Here is a 21,020-nt window from a genome sequence, read left to right as displayed (position 1 = left end):
GGAACAGCTATCCTACTTTTTTTGATTTTTTTTTAAAAAATTTATAAATAAGGATTTTACAACTATTTGAGTTTTTATTTTTTCAAAATAAGCATATGTACTCTATAGAGTAACGCTAAGTACCCTTTTTTTATCCTTCTAAAATTCTCCTAAAGTTGATGTGTCTTTCAAAATCACCATTAAATTTTAGATTAATCATACTTGAATTTTGATCCAATGTTAATTATGAAAGTTATATTAACTTTATGAGGATAAAAATATGGTACCTAGCATTACTTATAAAAAACACATTGTTAGAAGTCAATACACTTTTAAAAATGTTTTCACCTTAATGTTACGTTAAAACGTTACTTTTAAACCAAAACACACAACATACATAACCACCAAATATGTCCATAAGAATTCTATTCAATTTTTAAGGTTTTTTATTACTTCTTTTAATTTTTTTGAAAAATCAAATAGATAGAATTTAAAGGAAAAATGCAAAATTAGTTTATATGGTTTATATGATTTGCATTTAGTTCATTATGGTATCAAAATAAACTTGAAGGTATTTTAAGGAATGCAAAAAAATAAAATAAACTTGAAGGTACTTTAAGGAATGCAAAAAAAAAAAAAAAAAAAAAACACTTCTTTACTCCTTAGGGTCAAAGTCCGTTCACAATATTTCATACTAACGAAATTTGTTAAGTTAATAAATAGAATTTGACTCTAGAAAGTAAAATATATATATATATATATATATATATATAGACATATTATAGGAAGCTAATTGTAAATGATAAATTACATATTTTTATTTTCCATAATTATATCCTTTTATAAACTCAAAAGACTTGAATTGATCCGAAGACTCTTGAAGAAGTAACTTATCAAAAAAAAAAACTCTCTCGAAGTTGAGATTGAAAGGAGAGGCGGCCACGTGTATTGTCCCCCAAATGAACTGGTGGCACATCAAACCATTCAACTCACTTCATATTTCACTCTCCACCGTTGAAGAGTGTCTGAGAGGAACCCAGAAAACCAAGAGTTTCCCACCATGACTGATCACCACCAAGACCCCAATAAGCCTCAAGATCTGCCATCTTCTTCTTCTTCTGATAAGATTCCCAGCAACGACGCCAACTTCTCGGGCCAAAAGTTTCGGTACCCGAACCCGCCGGAGACTACGAACCCGGACCCGGCGACGCTCCGTGAGCAATGGAGGTTTGCCATCAGACAGTACAGCAAGTGGTACTCCCACGCCTGGGGCACTGCCATTCTGGCCGGGGTCTCCTTCTTCGCCCTCGGTTGGATCATCAAGGGCTCCAATCCCCTGCCTTCTTTCCACGATAAGCCCCCTGAGCCTTCCACTTCTTCTTCTTCTTCTTCTCCTTCCTCCTCTACCGATGATGCCAAGGAAGCTCGCTGATAAAGTGGGTGAGTTCTGTTTTTTTCTTTTTGTTCTTGTTCAGTTGTTCTAAATTGATGATTTTGGGGTCTGAGTTTATGGGAGTTTATGGGCTTTGAGGACCCTTTTGCTGGGTTTCTTTGAAATTTGAATCTTATGTTAGCTATCCTGTGAATTATGATGTTTTAATTCGATAAAAAATCGAATTTTGGGATTGGGAAAATGGCTATCCCCATTTCAGATTGAATTGGTTTTTGTCGAATAGTTTAAGGTGGTTTCCGTGTTTGTTTGAATTCTTCAAAAGTTGTAGGCATTTAGTTTTAAGAGTGAGGGCCTCTTTATCTAATTAGCTATAGAGCATGCGGATGATGCTAAAGCCTAAAGGCATAGACTACCAATGACATGTGTCGGTTTTGTGACTGCTGATAACCGTTTAAGGTTTGATATGTGAAGGTGTGTGTCTGGTATTTCAGCAATCTTGCGCCCCAGATAGGTGCCCACTTGCATACGTGTTCCACTAGGTTTATATGTACTAAAATGCCTATTGAAGCTTGTAAAGTGCCACTAAGATTCCTGTGAAGTTCCATGGTGATGATAAATTGTGGCTTTAGGAGATTTGTTATGAAATCTTATTACTTTAATTGAGATTAATGGAGATTAACAAAAAGAGAAACCCTGATGCATCAGCGTATGACTACCATTTGTTTAATGAGGTAGATCCATAGAATTTCAACGGGGAGTAACAGCTAATTTCTGGAGTATTTTATTATACTGTTGCAGAACAAGACTTACTAGTCAGTAGCCCGTGGTGGTGGCATTCAGCTAAGGAATGGAAAACCTTTCTCTTGTTACATGAATCCAAACCTCTTGATTACAACAGTTGCTTGTTTTCTTGAGGGTTTGTATGGCCTGTAGAGCTTTTGTAATTAGTTGCACACATATAATTGATTGATTTAAATTGTTGAGTTTGAAATGGTAGCCATTCTTGCCACTACTCTGTACCTAAAGACACTTTGTATGGACTTGGATATCCTGCCTGGTGCAGCTGTCTCTTATCTTAGATACTAGTCACTTTTCTGTATTAAGGTATAGGGGGGTGAGTCTTGTACCTTTATGTAGGCCTCTATTGGAGTAATGCTACAAGTCACTCTTGTGTCCCTCCAAGAATGACGTGGCTCTTAAATCACTATTGAACTTGTGATTGATCAAATGGTAATTTTAAAAGCCACTTTATTTTTTGAGGGAGACAAGAGGACTTTTAGAATTACTCCCTCTGTTGTGTCCAGCTGAAGACATCATAGGTTTTGAAAGGTCAATAATATAATTTTGCATCATATCACTCTATCTCTAGTTGGTTGTCTACTGGTTTGGTAGTCTATGTGATTTCCATATGTTTTCTGGGTGCGTTAGTCTTAGATGGGAAGTAGCAATTTTCTTCAGGTTGAGTTGGATTTACAGCTTGAAGTCTTGCTGCTACCAGTCTTGAATTTGAGGGTTGCCACTATACATGAATCATTTCAAAACACAAGCGATGGTGCAGGCATCCATCATCTGCTTGACAGATTGAGGAGTTTTCTGTCTACTGTGATATATAATTAACCATTGTCATGCTGGTTCTGTAATATATCATTGAGTGATTGATCTTCATTTTCTTCATTGACCATCTATTTCATGGGACTGCTACTCTGACGAAGATATTAGAAAATCTCTGTTGATGCAGAGAGCGACTATTGCACCCCAGCCAATTGACTTTTCTTCATGAAGTTTTTTCTTCTTTCTTCCTTTACATTACCGGTGAGATGTTAGTACAGAGGATTCTCCAGTAACTTTTGTGCTGTCATCCTACTAACAGGATGAGGTTGGGTTCCATTTTCTACAGATAACTAATTCACATAAAACATCACTGATACTGGTTATTGTTCTGTTAAATGCTTTGAAATGGGTTTTTGATCAAAGTTTAGTGTTTAAAATGGCAGTCAATTATTGCTCTCCAGCTATTAGACTGCATGTCTGAGTGAGTAATCATAACTAACTCAAAAGAAAAAAAAAAATCACTATCAATGCTTGTCCCACGAGAGAGACCTTCTTTAACGGAATAGACCTGATTTCAGGTGTTTGTCGTAATATATGCTATCTTATTTCCTCTGATATCTACTTTGGTTAGTTCAAGATATTCTTTCCAACCTGTTTCCTGCATCTCCAAACCTCTGTTTCAATGGTCGTATTTTAGAATAGAAATGGTCCTTTGGCCCCCATAAAATTGAGCAGTTATGTACTGCAACTAGTAGAGCAAAACTCCGATGGATGTTTAGGAAATAGGTTGCAGAAGAATAAGCCCACCTCAGCTTTAAATTATTTCTTTGAATCTAATAGAACTGCTACAAAATGTGCCATATGATAGCTCTTCATGCTACTCTATTCATATGGAATAATTGCAGATTGCAGATGATTGCAGAGAGCCATTCAATCCGTTGACACCTGAACCTTCAATTCGTTTTGGTGTACAGTGTCTTCAAAGTATTGTGGTGTGTTTTTTTTTTTTGGTAAGGTATCTTACATTACATGGTTCGTTTTCAAGTAATGGGAGAGATCTGTTTGTAGGTTGTGCAGCAATAAATGTTGTGGATACTGATAGTCTTCAGATTTCAGTTTTTTTTTTTTTTTTTCTTGAGGAGCAGTGATATATATCACACGTGCGTGCATGATTTAATTATAAAATATAATTAAAATATTATATTTTAATTAAAAAAAAAAAATTAAACACAGGTTCATGCACGCCCATGTGATGTATATCACTACTCAACTTGAGGAGCAGTGATACATATCACACAGGAGGAATAGTGATATACATCACACGGGTGTGCATAAATAATCATGCACGCCAATGTGATTTAATTATTAAAAAAAAAAAAATAAACATCGGAGCAAGTAGATGACCGTTCGACGCCGCAGTGATGCATATCACTACCAATTCGAGGAGTAGTGATATTATCACACCTACGCGTACTTTTGAAACGCCATGCACCCCCGTGATTTAATTATAAAATATAATTAAAATATTACATTTTATCATTTTAATTATAATAATAAATGAACACCCATTCACTTCATTTGCCCTACGACGTTTCGTACATGTGGCATCAATCGCTAAGATAGGATATCAATATCTGACACGCACGAATGGGCCACGACGCGCTGATTTATCATCGAGAAATATAATTAAAAACATTATATTTAATATTTTAATTAAAAAAAAAAAAAAATTAAACACAGGCACACATGATGTATATCACTGCTCATCTTGAGAAGTAGTTATATATATCACACGGGCGTACATGAACAGTCATGCATGCCCATGTGATTTAATTATAAAATATAATTAAAATATTATATTTTAATATTTTAATTAAAAAAAAAAAAAATTAAACATGGGTGTGCATGACTGTTCTTGCACGCCCGTGTGATTTAATTATAAATATAATTAAAATATTATATTTTAATATTTTAATTCTAAAAAAAAAATTAAACACGGACGTGCATGATTGTTCATGCATTCCCGTGTATCATGCACACCCGTGTGATGTATATAACTGCTCATATCTTGAGCAATTGTACGATAGGGTGTCCTATCAAAGGTTCATATTTCTTTTGCAAAAAAGTTTCAATCCCGGTTTGGAGTTCATTGAATTATTTTTTTTATTTTTTTATTTTTTTATTGAATTCAACAAAGTTTATAATCCAGTATTAAGCTCATGAAAAAAAAAGAAAAGAAGAAACTAGTTTTTATCTTTTCAGCAACAAACCATACTTGACATTAAATCGAAGCAGCTTAGTAATCCTATTAATACAAAAAGGAAGTGCAAATAGTTAATGAAAACATAGACATGTTCTCTCTTGTTTCCAAGAAATAAATAACGTTGAAACAAATAAATGATCTATTGACAGCACTTTTGCTCAGTCAGCTGACCTCTACAAAGATATGAACAGGGCATAGAAGTTCAAATATAATAAAATTTTACATCTCCTCTCCATGCTCAAGCAGAGCAACATCCGACTTTCTTCACAGCTGATACATCATCCTTGGATCCGACATTGATTGTTTTTCCTTTGGGCAAGGCTGCTGGGTCATCCCCAACATCAAGGGCCTTCCTGCTTACAACATGATAAATTTGCGTCAGCACTTCCGTGAATGCATTCTCAACATTCATGGACTCGAGAGCAGATGTTTCCATGAAAAAGGTGCTCTCCCGTTCAGCGAAAGACGTGGCATCTTCGGTGGAAACGGCTCGCAGGTGCCGCAGGTCTGCCTTGTTTCCTACAAGCATGATCACAATGTTGGCATCAGTGTGATCCCGAAGCTCCTTCAGCCATCTCTCCACATTTTCAAATGTAACATGTCGGGTAACGTCGTAGACTAGTAAAGCACCCACAGCACCTCGATAATAGGCACTCGTGATTGCACGATACCTTTAGCAGAGAAAATGTGAAATAAGATGAATATATTCAAGTGTTATGATTCAACCAACTCAATATAGAACGATGCACCCAAGTTCATGTTCAAAAGAATACGATTCTGCTAGTTTTAAGCTTTGTTAGGAGCTTTTTATTAATTTACACAAAATCCCATAAAGAAAACAGACAAAAAGATTCAATGTTTGGCTTTGCTTATGCAAGATATTTGCTTTCCTAAAACCAAAAACTACAAAATCAACCATAGATCCAAAGAATTAATTGCTCTTTCGTATAGTCAGTTTCCTAAGCAACCAAACACCATAAAGAATCTAAATCAAGGAAAACTAGAAAACAGAATGACAAGAAGAAGGAAATCCAGAAATTAGGCAGACATTGGAGGAATTCGCCCGACAATTGAGCCAAATTTGAGATTGTATGAAGATTAGACTCAGTATTCAAGCACAAATGGTAGAGACCTCCTGCCAGATGGGGAGTGAATTGGACAATCTTCTTGAGCTTATGAACTTGTGGGCAAGGTGCTTTGAAGGGGTGGTGTATGTTATGGGCCTTATTGCTTATGGGCAGCTAACCTGTAGTGGGCAGTTGTTGAAAATTAGAGTATTATTTTAACTAGTCTCAGCAGTAGGGAACAGGAGGAATTGAAATATCTTATGTTTTACTCCAGAATCAAGCCTCCATTTCTCTATTTCCTCTACTCTTTCAATTTAGTACCTTACAATTGGATCCAGTCTATATGAACAAGAATTTCATGCAACAATGCCACCAACCAATATATAATATCGAAAATATGCCCTGAACACGGATTTCCATGACAAGAAAATATTCATATCCGAACAGGAGAAAGTAACATAATGTGTTTTCATTTGTCTTGTAAAGGCTGCATATCGGTTCCATATAGAAAATCGTAAAAAACCCAGTTAAATCTTGCACAATTATTAAGTTAATAAAATTTCCTTTGTGCTAATTAGCAAACTCCAGCTGCCATTTCTTCTCCTTCCCTCAATTTTCTCAGAAAGTGTAAAAAAGTGTCGACGAAAGAAAAATGGTAGCCACATGAAATCCATATACGCTATATAACCCCATGTAACAATATCCAAGGAAATTTCAAGATCCACGAAACACCCAAAAATTCAAGACCCAAATGCAATTTCAAGATCCACAGAAAAACCCAAATCCATAAAAGAGAATCCGAGACATGAAATGGGAGAGAAGAGAAGAGAAGAGAACCTTTCTTGGCCAGCGGTATCCCAAATCTGGGCCTTGACGACCTTATCATCGACCCGAATACTTCTCGTGGCGAACTCGACGCCAATCGTGGACTTGGATTCGAGGCTAAACTCGTTCCTCGTGAACCGCGACAACAGGTTCGATTTGCCCACACCCGAGTCCCCGATCAACACCACCTTGAACAAGTAGTCGTAATCATCGTCTGATCTGTACGCCCCCATCTCCTGCACAAACTCTCTCTTTAAAAGCCGTTTGGAAAGAAAGAAAATCGCTGTGCAGTAAGTTATGATTTTTCCGGGAAAATTGGGTTTTGGTGTCAAAGAAGCATTCTTTGTGTGAAAAGCGGTGGCCTGGTGAGAGAGTCTGAGAAGAAGAGGGAGCTGGAAATATGGGGTTCCTTAGTTGGCAAAATGGTTTTTTGGTAAATTACTTTTTTGAACTTTTTTCAGTTGTTTTTACCGGCAATGGAACATTTTTCAGTTGCATTTCTTCATCTGGTTTTTCACCTTTGGTAGTTTTCTATGCTAATTTTGGACAGACACGTAAATTAATCAAAATGTTTATAAATAGCTTCAGCTCCATTTTATATAAACCGACCCGAACAAAAATTTAAGCTCGTTTATTAAACGAGTCAAATTTGTATAAATTCGTATAACTGTATTTTTATTTTTTATTTTTTATTTTTAACTTTTAATTGCAAACATCTTTTAAGTATTTAAAAACATAAAAATAAATGAGGATTCACGTCAATATTGTTCTTATTTCATCATAAAAATTCAATATATCAACTGTTAGATTTGTGGATTCATATGGATTCTATACAAATTCAATGATGTGTTCATCAATTTACTGTGGAGATGGTTAAAAATAAAATAAATTATATCATTTCTCAAAATAAATTATTTTCGTAATGTAATATATATAACTTAAATTCGTTTGAAAATTACATGAATTGAGCTTTAATAGATGATCATCTCGCTTGATGATAAGCTCAAGCTCAGCCTGTGTTTGAAAAAAATTAAACAAACAAGCTTGAAATGGAGGGGATCCTATTCCATGGGACAGACATGGTTTTGGAGTTAGCACAGTGCTTGAATGACAATACGACACGGGCATCGTTCCTAGGGTTGGCTCAGGCATAGACCAAAACACTTAAGCATCATACTGGCCAATAGTAATAATCAATGACAACATTATCAGTGACAATAACTTGTTGTCTAATTGTTAGTATCAATAATTACATGTGATCGGTGTTAATTATTCCAATTTGTAAATCCTTATTGATCGCGAAAAATATTTAGCAAGAACAATGTGAGAAAGTGATGGTTTTATAGGTGTGTCAATACAACACCGTTTCAAGTTATAATTTATCCTAAATATATTAATCTTATCCTATTCCAACTTTTAACCCGACTTTATTAAAAATTTTAAAATTTCTTCCAACATTTGAATATGACATTTTGGAATTTGCCGATTGAAACCGGGTTAGGGGCAAGGTAGATGTTTGTTGGGCGGGTTTTTGCACAACCCTAGCTATAGGAGCATTGACAATAGCAAGTAATGGGAATGGCCAAATCTTTAATCCCATTGTAAATTAAGATGGAAGTGGTGCATGGGTTTCTTTGTTAAAGGAATTCAATTGAAAAATGTTTTTAATGTAGAAATTAATTTTGCTTTATATCAACACTGTACAATACAGTTGTTGCCTTTCTTAATACGGTCTGCATTGTTCAGCCAATCCTAGGCCCAAAACCGTATGCAAATGATTTTTGTTTATATATGGGCTTGGGTCTACACTTCCCTGGACAAGGATAATTAGTTAATGGATAATACTAGACTCTTTAACTCGGGATTCAGATTAAAAACAAAAAACCATTTCTTTAGAATTGATTTTACCTATTTAATGCACACTTTCTATTTCTTAAAGTCTGTACGGCATTGTTTTTGTCTATTAAAAAGTTTGCAGAATAGACTCTTAAATTATAATGATTAATTTTATGGAATAATCATTTTTTTTTGTTTAGTTACGTTCTATTCTTAAGAATAGTTATTCTAAGCTATTCACTTACAAAGACAAATACGTATTTTTGACAGAATAGATAAGGTTTTAAAAATAAAATAAAAAAAGTTGGTTAAATTGGTGATCGGTCACCCACAGCAAATTGTGGGGGTGGCTATGCTACCTCCATTCAAGACCACCCCCGATAAGAATTTGAGTTGTCCTAGCCACCTTGAAAGCCCTCTAGAGTGGTCGCAACCACCCTTATCAGGGGTGGTTAGGCCACCTCAGATTCTTACCAAGGGTGGTCTTGGCCACCCCCAATAAGTATCGGGGGTGAATACATTGTCGCATTATTTAGATTTTTTAATAACATTATTCTGTATATACCGTTAAATTTAACAAAACAAAACTTCAACCATTAAATATTTTCATTCAAAATGAAGATAATACCATTCTCCACCTTTAATTAAGGTTAAGGAATAAGAATCTATAGCAATTACATGCTTGAATTACAATTAAATTGAATAGGTATTGTTGAGGAATAATCAAATATTGTTTGTAGACAAGACCTTGTACATGTTTATAAAAGAATGAACAACTCACTCCTATAGAACTGATTTTTTTAGATGAGTTAGACTCACGAATTACTACATGGTATCAGAGCCAATTGTTTTAAGATCGAACATTGACTTCGTCAATTCACCTCTATTTAAATTAAATATTCCACATGCTGGGCATTATCTATTAAAAAGCGAGTTTAAGCATACACGTGAGGGAGAGTGTTAAAGTAAGTGATTAAATTTATCTCTTCCTATAAACTTAAATTTTTAAAATAAATGGTAGTTTAACAAGTACATTGAAAAATTATATATAAATAAATAAATATATATATATATATATATATAAGATTTATGTGATCAAATAAATTTTAAAATGCTCAATCACCTACTCAAATAAATAAATTTCATATAAAATTACTAATAACCATCCATACAAATAATTACGAAAACTGGGATTCAAAAGAAGGTGTCTAGGCTGGCGTTCTAATATCAAATGATCACATTTCGTCCAGAAAAAACAAAAAAAATATTGCAGATTAATCAGATCTGGAGGACAAGAACAATCCCATCAAGGTGACTATTCCAATACCTAATCCCCTCGTGGGATCACATGCACGCAGATGGGCATCCACCCACTTATCTCACGCCACGTAACCATTTCAAGGACTCCAAATCTGCCATGTTCACCTCTGCAACTCTCTTCTTCTCCGGATTCTAAACAAACACCTGTGAGAGAGAGAGAGAGAGGGAGTGATGATTATCAAACGTGATGGTTCATGCAAATCCACAGTAATGGGTGTGACGTAGAGAGGAATTTTGACAAATCCAAATCGCTCAGTCAAATCGGAGTTATAGTAAAACACTGTTGACACCAGTGTGCACGTAATTAATCTGCAATCTCAATGACCACTCCTATCTCATATATATTTTCAGATCAGCAGCCGGGAAGATTTGCCTTATTAAATGCCTAAAACAACTGCTCATTGTCTTCAAACATTTAGTACTTTTCCGTTTTGGGTCAGCTCATCTGATTCGTGCAAGCAATGGCAGCACTGATGGGATCAGACACCGCAATTCCATGACTATTACTGTCTTGTTCTTCCTTTCGTTTTTGTTTTTTCTGAGCTATTTATGTTTTAGACGTTGTACCTTAATGGAACAACCTATTATTATCCTGAGTATTTATGCATGCATTGTTTGCTTCTTCTTCTTCTTCTCATCCCTGCGAACTGATCATCAGTGGAAATACATCACACATTCTCTGTTTCGCTTCCTTCAATCGAATGTTGGCTTTGGAACAAAGAAAATATATATATATATATAAATACACACACACATCAGACATTGAGGAAAGACGTAAAGACAACACTAGTTTTTAACGTAGAAGTGTCGTCAATCGGCTCGGTGAAAGAGCCTGGTCATGAGATTTGACCATCAGCAAAGAAGACACTTCGAGGCTATGCTTACATTAATTGGCTAGTGCCTTCATATATCAATCACATCATTTATTAATTTACTTAATCTTAATTACTAGATTCATCACCCCCTTCTTCATAAATATATTAATGTTATGGGAAATTGTTTCAAAAGTAATATCATTTTTGATAAATAAGGATAATGTCATCTTTTTAATTTCCTTAGATTTTTGTTTACTTTTTCAACGAAGAACTTGCCATATATCGGTCCATTTGCATGTCCACATTATTAGACCAACAAATATATAATTTATACGTGTATCCACAAATATTCTATATCTATAGACTATGGCACTACCCTTTTTATGCAAGATGGAGGCATGTATATATTAAGATGATTTTATGTAATAAATTTATTTGTATGCCAATATTTTACGAATGCGTCATATCAACTGATATAATATTAGTTTGTAAACATGATAAGTACCCTATAAATTGTAACAAGTATAACAGTTTAACCTAATTTTATAGTGGTTGACATGCCAAATATAGTGTCACATCAAGAGAATGACGACCACTTGTTTCAATGCAACTTTCAAACTTCGGGACACTCTCTTTGCATCGCATTGGATTCCTTCTCTTCTTGGATCTTTTAAAGTTAATCGTGATGTAACGATTCGTCCTCTTTTTTGTGTTGCTTCAGTTGTTCTTAGCAACCATAGTGGTTGAATCGTGGCAGCACGTACTCAGAGATTGTTTCACTTGGAGGTGTTTGTAGGGGAGGCCACCGCTGCTCTTTCTTCTTGTTCAACCAGCTCTACTCCTCCATTTTTTAAGGCGATTCCTTATCCTCCATTTTAGCCATCAACAAAGGCCATTAGTTCTAGGACCAGCCGAGAGTAGCTCAGCCTCTTTAAAGTTTTGACCTCTTCAAAGGTCTTTAGATATACCAATTTATACACTCAGTTGTTAAATGAACTACTTCTCATTTGATGTTTGAAAGCGTACGTTTTCAAAAATTCATCTTTCCTTGTCTCTCTCATAATTAAGAGCGGCAAAAATCACGGGTTATAATTCCACTTTTCCCGTCTGAAAAATAAAAAATAAAACATTCAATTGTTATCCAGAGTTTCCCAAATCTTTAAACCACCGGGTGGTTCCGGCCGACAAGTAGAACAACCCATAAGCTGGCGGAATTTGCGAGAATGAATGATATCACCTCGTTTGGATTTCACTTCACATGCATTTATTGCGTATATATATATATATAAAAGGTGTTCAATTCCTTTACTCATGACCCAATTTTCGATTCTCATATATATATATATATATATATATATATATATAGGATTAATTAAAGAAGAGCAAATTCCATTCTATTTAAATTGCTTTGACAATAAACATTAAACACTAGTCCGATCCGTCCACAACTTTTCATATTATCCAAACATGGCCTATTTTCAACCCTAATAAATTAAAGACATGAGACAAATAAAACGCACAGTAACCATAGCTAGTAGCATAATTAGCAACTCCCATCTCTTCACCTTCCACACTCTCGTATTATATCTGCAAACCCAAGAAACACACATTAATTAATAATTACTACCAAAATTAAAACTTGTAAAGTTAATTAAGGCGCATGATCGTAATACGAGGGAGGGCGTACGCACCAGATAATAGAATTCGCCGTGCTGGAGTGACTGGACGGTGACGCCCCAGTCGTTGGTGAGAACCGGCTGACCTGTGGAGTGAATTAGCACCGCATCACCGCCAAAAGCCTCACGCAAGTTGAACGGCCCTGCGCCCACCTCGAAGGCCACATCGTTAATGAACACCGTTGATTTCGCCGGGCCACCTACACCTGTCAGCACGACAAACAATCAAATTTGTATGTCAAAACCAAACAAAACAAAACAAACCCCAGAGGAACAGTGAAGCAACAACTAGCGAGCGAGAAAGACTAATAATCCCAAGCCATGCACACGTCCATCTAGACACAGATCGTAAATGCCGGAACCCTAAAGACCAGAACATCCTCGCTTTATTCCTAATATGACAAACATGTCCTTCCCTCGTCCGTACCAGTAAGCTCATACATCAATCACGTCCACCACCTAATCCGATGTGCCACTGTGTTTTATTTTGTATTAACAAGAACAAACATATATTCCATTCTACCTTGTTTACTCTTAACTATATATATTTTATATATTTATTCAGTGAAGAAGGGGGATTAGTGTAAATAATCAATCAGAACTCTTGGGTTAACTCTTAATACTTTATTGGATAGAAGGTTTTGTGGTCAAATTCAAATAAAATCAGACTATAACTTAATCAACTTGAAAAAACGCTTGTAATTTTTTTTTTGTATAGACTTTTCTTGTCAACATGTACTGCCGTTTTCACCGCAGGTAAAATATTCACTCTCATTGCTTCTCTGAAAACTGAACTTTTTCTTTTTACCTGGAATTTGACTGATGGGCGATGGAACAGTAGCAGCAGTAGAAGAGGGAGGGATAACAGTGGAATCCAGCTGATGATGATCATGGACTTTAATGGCTTTCTGTTCTTCATCTTTCTTTGAACCTCCACCGCCATGGCTCATTATCAACTCACTCAGCAAGAGGCTGGTGCAAGGTCCAACCGTGTTTTCGGGTACTTGAACAACATTCGAAAGCTCAGAAAACGAAAACCCTCCGGCCGGTTGCACCGGGAAGAAGAAAGGCTCTGGAAAAATCTCGCCTTGAGACTGAAAATAGGTGTGGTTCACCGAGCCACCTTGAGAGCTCGAAACATTACTAGCATTTGGAAACCCCATCGAGGTGGTGCTCTTGGGAGATGATTTCTCGGAAGATGATGACGAGGATGAAGGTGCGGCGGTGGCTGCAGCTGAAGGGTTGTTTTGGGTAATTTGCTTCTGGAGATGGCGGAGCTTGTGCTTGCTTCTTGATTTTCTGTTCTGAAACCAGTAGAAGACGTTGGCGTCACCGACTTGACCGTACTCTTGCAATTGAGCTCTGATCTTCCTTATCTCGTCTCTAGGAGGGTTCACCATGCCGGAGTTGAAAATTGCTTCTAGAATGCGAATTTGCTCCGGCTTTGGATTCCACCTCGGCTTTGGCTCCGGCGTGCGTTCCTCACACCCACTAACTGTTTGGAAAAAAACAAATGCATTAATTATCTTTTGAGTCACGCGAAAGTTTCCAAAACTGAAACTTTTTTTGAGGGATCTAGAGGGAAAACTGAAAAGGGTTTTAATTACCTGAGCTAGTATAAGGGGTTGTTCTGTTACATCCACTTGTGATGAGAGATGAGTTGATGTCCTGCTGCCATTGGTGGTGGGAATTGCAGGGCTTGGATTTGAACATGCTAGGCCAGTGCCTGTTAGATGAAGCCATAATGATGATGATGACGATGATGATGATGGCTAATTAAGCAGCCAACCAAAAGAGAAACAGCCCTTTTGTTGGTCTTGTTTTTGGAACATGAACATGACTTCTCTTATAGCCTGATCTGCACCTACCAAAGTGTACACCATAATTAAATTAGAGTATATAATATTAAAAAATAGATGTGAATATAAAAGAGACGAAACCCACAACAGGAATCGCCTGTGAAATGATATACGAGAAAGGAAACCCAAATAAATAAAAAGGGGAGAAAGATTTAAAGAGAGGAGAGAGGGTGGTACCTTGTCTCCCATCCCTTGCTTGCACTTTCGCATTAAAACATAAATGCTCAAAGTAGAAGCCATTTCCCCCCGGAAGAGAAGCGAAGGGAACATGGAAAGGAACACATGCTGGGGGCTTTAGTAGAATCTTCTTCAGAGATGGCAGAGAAGCTGTTAATGCTAAGGTTTTTATAGCTTTAGAGAAGTGGGGGTGGTTCTCTCTTCTCTTCTGATCACTGTCTTTTTCGCCTTTCTTTTTAGATTTCTTTTGGACATTTCATTTGGGTTGCTCGCAGGGGATATTAATTGGAGGATTATTCTAATGGGAAGCGGTTGTTGCAGGAATAAATGGGGGGTGGGGGTGTTTGAAAGTCAATAAGGGCACGTAGAAATGGATTGGAATTCGGTGGTGGGATCATAATTGCAGGTCTAGCTTATTCTGGCCAAACTAAGGTGGGTTTTGGATTGACTCGAGGGTCATTATTTATTATTATGTATTCCAAGTTTTTTCTTTTTAATTTGAGTATTGAGTCTTGAAAAATAATAATGTCACTAGCTAGGATCTAATTAGTTACCTGAGACCAATAATAAACCATGAATAATTGTTTGCACTATGAAAAAAACTTGGCAGTTTTTATTAGGGTTGGTGGAGAAATGATTCCTTAAATGATAACTTTATAATTCTAAGCAATCAATGAATTTTACATGTTAACTTCATCTCTACACATTGAAATAATTATGAGCATTCATAAAAAAGAGAGGCCAAAAGTCATCCAATGAAACTCTTCCAATCTTTCTTCTTCTTTTCTTTTCTTTTTTATTTTTTTTTAAAGGAATCAGTTCAGTTTTATTTATTGATAAACGAACATAAAGATAAAATAATACAGAACAAAAACTCTTAATCAATCATAGCCAAAGTTATAAAGTTACAAGTGTCAAAGATGACGTATTACATTCTAGAATCAAACAAAATCCGCTAACCTATAATTAATTTTTAAATTAAACAGCAAATTTGCACCAACAGACTCAAATCAATGCATAGATAGAGAAACTCTTCCTATCTTGTAGGCTTATCAAGTGATCAACTTTTCTTTTCTTTACTTTTTTTTTTTTTTTTTTCTTTTGGTAATGATTAATTAATATAAATTAAGGGCATGCAATATTACTCGATAAATCCTAAAGTTCGGTACCAATTTTAAATTAATTCCTAACATAAGAGCTAGACTAGGGGGATCGATACTTTTTGGCACTGAAGACCCCATTGACTGGAATTGTATATGATTTTAGCAAATACATATATAAATATAATTAACTATGGTGTATTTTTGTAATTTTATTTTTTCTTTAAGGCTTTTACCGTTTTAGTCTTTTAGGCATGTACAATTTCTTTTGTAGGCTTATGTAGCCACAAAATAACTTGTACAACTGATCATACAGAGGTATTTAATTTTGAATAATGTAATATTTACCCTCATTTCTTTACATAATTTTTTCACATCCATATATATATATATATATGTATGTGTGTGTGTGTGTGTGTGGCTTTTAATACCATCATTTGATATGAGATGGATTTTTATTGGATTTTGATCTAATGGTAATTTTAAAAGCCACATATGGGTATAAAAAAATTACATAAAGAAATGAGAGTAAGTGTAGCATTCATCGTTGATTTTAGGGCAAAATTGTTTTATGCGCTACGCTTAGGCCTCCATTGCCTTTTAGCTAATGGAGAATTATTGAGAGTCCATATCATGTAATAGGCTAAGTTGCGACAAGTGGCACTCTAAAATGCTGTCAAATGTTTCTTTAATGTCCATATCAAATAAAGAAACAAATAATTAAATATAAATCAAAACATATTAAGGAACTTATAACAAATAACAAAGAGTAATGCTAGATGTCATCTTTATGTCAATCTTTTGTTTCTTCAAAACTGATGTCTTTAAAATCACCATTGAATTTGTAATAGATTATTATTGAATTTAAAAGCCACATCAGTTTTGAAGGGACATTGGAAGGATATTTAGCATTACTTAATATAAATTTAGTCCATCTAAGATTCTTCGTTTTCCGGATGAAAGACTTTTTCCCAAAAAGGTCTCAAATTTCATATCATCATTTGAAAAAATTCTAAATATTAATTTTCATTATGATTAAATAAGTCTCTAGATCATTTGGACGACACAAGATATAAAATAATGTTTCTTTTAAGGAAAAATGACATTTTACCCTTCCCAAAGTTTCACCCGATTTGCAATTTGACCTTCAATGTTTACAAAATTACAATGTACCCAACAAAGTATCAAAAATTTGCAATATGACCCATCCATTAATAATTTCCATTTTCTCTTACGAAAATGATATTTATTACCACGTTAGAGACCATGTAAGGACCTTAGGTCATGTCGGAATAAGGTCGGGTAGGGATTTTGGTTCGGAATAAGTTTCTGTCCAGTATTGGATGTTCAGCGTCTTTTGTATGAATGTTAGATGATCGGGCAGTAAGCCTATTTTTAGCATATTAGGAATTAGGACTCATTTATCCTAAAGAAGTTAGAACTAATGGTAGGTCCTTTGTTAGGTTTCGAAGGTGTGGAGCTTTAGGAGGACCTTGTAGAGGAACCCTACGACCCAGATGAATAAAACCCACCATGGAAATGATTAAAAACTTTACTCTGTTATATTGCAAATGAAAACTATAGATTTTCTTAAACATATGATGATTTTCTCAATATGTTGAGAGCCCAAAATATATTTCAATTATTAAATCTTGTCCCACACACACACACACACATACACATATATATATGCCAACCTCAATTGTACGAGGGCAAGGTACAAGTATGTTTACAATACCTTGTGGTGGGGTGACGATATGTTACAGATCACCAATATTAGGGACCCGATATGTTTTGCTAACCTCAATTGTACAAGGGTTAAAGTACAAATATGTTTACATTACCTTGTGGGGCGGGTACTGGTATATTATAATTATAATAACTTCCACCGTATGAGGATTTATATACGGGTATGCTATTATGACAAAATAACGATTAGAAGAATGATATATGGAACACTGCTTTACTTAAATTCAAATGTATTTATGCCTCAAGATGAAAATGTCACAAATCACGCCTTACTTTATCAAACACTCATTTTTCATTCTCTAGCAAACATTTATGAAAACCTTTGTGAAAACTCCCTAATGGCATGATGTTTTAAAATTTCATTTTGAGCATATTATATCACAAAACAGAGTATTGCGCAATATGTAAATGCAGATGAACTTGAGAGAAAACTGTGAAAGCTTTTTTGATCATTTGCATTAATGAGAAATATACACTTGTTCAGTATTTATACTACAAGATTTTACAAAGGAAAAACAGATTAAGTGAGAGTTTAACCAATTGACTAATCAGTTAAACAAATTAACTACTTAACAACTTCTCTAACCAGCTTAACTAACATTCCAACTCATTATTACACGTGATAAACATTTGCTAATCCAGCTGTTAAATAACTCAAACTGTAAAACCCCCCTTCAAGATGAAGCTTCATAGATGTTGAGAAGATTCATCTTGGAAGTGATAGAATTAAAAGAAAGAGAACCCAGAGGTTTAGTAAATATATCAGCCAAATGATGTTCAGACTTGACATGCAATGTTTGAACAGCCCCCTTCTGGACTTGATCCCGAACCAAATGACAGTCAATTTCTATGTGTTTAGTACTCTCATGAAATGTTGGATTATCAGCAATGTGAAGTGCAGCCTTTGAATCACAAAACAATAAAGCTAATTGAGATAAATGAACTTGAAAATCATGAAGCAAAGAAGTAATCCACATAAGCTCACAGCAAGCAACAACCATAGCATGATACTCTACCTCTGCCGAGGAACGAGAAATGGTTTGTTGTTTCTTGGACTTCTAAGAAATGAAAGAATCACCAAGAAACAAACAGAACCCAGTGACAGACTTCCTAGTGTCTAGACAAGCAGCCCAATCTGCATTATAAAAAGCCTTGAGCTTGAAGTCAGAGGAAGCAGGGAAAAACAATCCTTGGCTTGGAGCGGATTTGATGTAATGAAGGAATTTGTGAGCAGCATCTAGATGAGGTTGTCGAGGTTGAGATCACATAAGTTGACTTAAAACCTGAATTGAATAGACCAAGTCAAGCCTAGTAAGTGAAAGGTATAAAAGTCTTCCAACCAATCTTTTATAGGTAGTGGGATCATCCAATAACAAACCATCATGTTGAGAAAGTCTAAGATTAGGATCCATAGGCAACTTCGATGGTTTGCAAGCAAGCAAACCAGAATCTTCTAGGATCTCAAGACCATACTTGCGTTGACAGAGTGAAATTTCAGTAGAATTCCGAGCAATTTCCAACCCTAAAAAAAACTTCATATCACCCAAGTCCTTGAGCTTGAACTTCTGATTAAGAAGATGAGTAAAAGGGGAAAGTGCCTCAAAATCATTTCTTGCCAAAACAATATCATCCACATAAACTAATAAGGCAATGAAAGAAGAACCCTTCAACCTAGTAAACAAGCTATAGTCACTCTTAGACTGAATAAAACCAAGCTGAAGCAAAGTATTGGAAAACTTGTAAAACCACTGCCGGGAGGCTTGTTTTAAGCTATAAAGTGACTTGGTCAATCTGCAAACTTGACCAGACCCCCCTTTATCGCCAAATCCGAGAGGTAACTCCATATAAACCTCTTCATCTAATTCCCCGTACAGAAAAGCATTATTGACATTCAACTAATGCAAATGCCAATTCTTGGCTACAGCCACTGTCAACAAACACCTCACAGTGGTTAACTTGGCTACAAGTGAGAAAGTCTCATAGTAGTCAAGCTCTTCACTTTGTGTGTAACCCTTTGCCACCAACCGGGCCTTATATCTCTCAAGGAAACCATCAGCCTTGAGCTTCACCTTATAAACCATTTACATTCAATGACATTCTTATCAAGTGGTAAGGAAGTAAGCTGCCAAGTATGATTTGCCTAAAGGGCATCAATCTCAGCTTTTATTGCATCGCACCAATGAGGAATCTTGACAGCTTGGTGATAGAACTGTGGCTCAAAGTGTGAAGAAACAGAAAGACTAAAACACTTTTGATTAGAAGAAAGCTTATCATAAGAAATAAAAGATGATAAGCAAAAAGGAATACCTGATGTAGAACCAATTGTCATGGATTTGGAAGAAGATGGAGCTGGCATAGAAGTAGTAGCAAGTTGACAATGATATTCCTGCAAATAACTTGGTTGGAACCTTGATCTAGTGGACCTGCGAAGTGGTCTAGGAGGAATAGATGGTATGGAAGATATGCTATCATCATGTAGTGAAGGAGAAAATGAAGAAGATGTAGAATCTGTTGAAAGAGAAGGATGTGATACATCATGTAATGAAGGAGAAAATGAAGAAGATGTAGAATCTGGTAAATGAGATGGATGTGATGTTAAAACAGAATTTTCTATAGAAGGAATAAATGCAGGAATGACATTATGGTTTGAGCATGAGGACTAAGATGAAAACTTAGATGAAGAATAAGGAAAGATGTCCTCACGAAAAATAACATCACGGGATTTGAAAAACTGGTTGAGAGAAATATCATACAGCCTGCAACCTTTGACACCATAAGGGTATCAAAGAAATACACAAGCACGAGCCCAAGGATCAAACTTAGATCTATCCCTAGAAATGGTATAGGTATAACAAAGACAAACAAAAACTCTTAGGTGAGTGTATTGAGGAAGAATTGAATAGAAACATTTAAAAGGAGTTTTGTTTGCAAGGAGTGGAGTGGGAGTACGATTTATAAGATATGCAACTGTTAAAACACATTCACCCCAAAAATGTAAAGGTAAATTGGCTTGAAATCTAAGGGCACAAGCAACATTTAAAAGGTGTTGGTGTTTTCTTTTAGCCACTGCATTCTGTTGAGATGTTTCAACACATGTGAGTTCATGAATAACCCCCTTTGAAGAGAAAAAGTCAGTCATGCTAAATTCACTGCCATTGTTAGTTCTTAAGTATTTGATTTTGAGATTGAATTTGAGTTTCAACTAAGTAAAAGAAAGACTTGATGAGTAATCTTGTTTGAAATTTATTTTGCATCAAAAACACCCAAGTAATTTATTTTGCATCAAAAACACCCAAGTAAACCTATTGTAATCATCAACTATAGTAAGAATTCCCCTTCTCCCACTTTGAATAATAAAAAAAAAAACTATAGTAAGAAAGAAATTAGAATTATTGGGAGGAGTAGAAAAG

The 21,020-nt window shown here is 35.5% G+C and overlaps 3 protein-coding genes across 3 annotated transcripts; 1 reads left to right on the top strand and 2 right to left on the bottom strand.

Annotated features, from left to right (window-relative positions):
- Positions 1-954: 954 nt before the first annotated feature.
- On the top strand, positions 955-4,026 carry LOC132172979 (uncharacterized). Its single transcript, XM_059584546.1, has 2 exons — positions 955-1,419; positions 3,829-4,026. Exon 1 carries the CDS (start codon positions 1,040-1,042, stop codon positions 1,409-1,411), a length of 372 nt encoding a protein of 123 aa, XP_059440529.1. The 5' UTR covers positions 955-1,039; the 3' UTR covers positions 1,412-1,419; positions 3,829-4,026.
- Positions 4,027-5,204: 1,178 nt separating this feature from the next.
- LOC132170785 (ras-related protein RABA1f-like) lies at positions 5,205-7,468 on the bottom strand. Its single transcript, XM_059581888.1, has 2 exons — positions 7,091-7,468; positions 5,205-5,857 (listed from the first exon to the last, which is right to left on the bottom strand). The coding sequence occupies exons 1-2, from the start codon at positions 7,309-7,311 to the stop codon at positions 5,425-5,427; spliced, it is 654 nt and encodes a 217-aa protein (XP_059437871.1). The 5' UTR covers positions 7,312-7,468; the 3' UTR covers positions 5,205-5,424.
- A 5,020-nt stretch (positions 7,469-12,488) lies between these two features.
- On the bottom strand, positions 12,489-14,819 carry LOC132172533 (WUSCHEL-related homeobox 9-like). Its single transcript, XM_059584047.1, has 5 exons — positions 14,762-14,819; positions 14,333-14,589; positions 13,534-14,220; positions 12,741-12,931; positions 12,489-12,636 (listed from the first exon to the last, which is right to left on the bottom strand). Exons 2-5 carry the CDS (start codon positions 14,466-14,468, stop codon positions 12,631-12,633), a joined length of 1,020 nt encoding a protein of 339 aa, XP_059440030.1. The 5' UTR covers positions 14,469-14,589; positions 14,762-14,819; the 3' UTR covers positions 12,489-12,630.
- Between the last annotated feature and the right edge of the window lie 6,201 nt (positions 14,820-21,020).

This window comes from Corylus avellana, chromosome ca2 (genome assembly GCF_901000735.1).
Source record: "Corylus avellana chromosome ca2, CavTom2PMs-1.0".
Classification (NCBI taxonomy): domain Eukaryota; kingdom Viridiplantae; phylum Streptophyta; class Magnoliopsida; order Fagales; family Betulaceae; genus Corylus; species Corylus avellana.
This window is presented reverse-complemented; position numbering and strand designations above follow the sequence as displayed.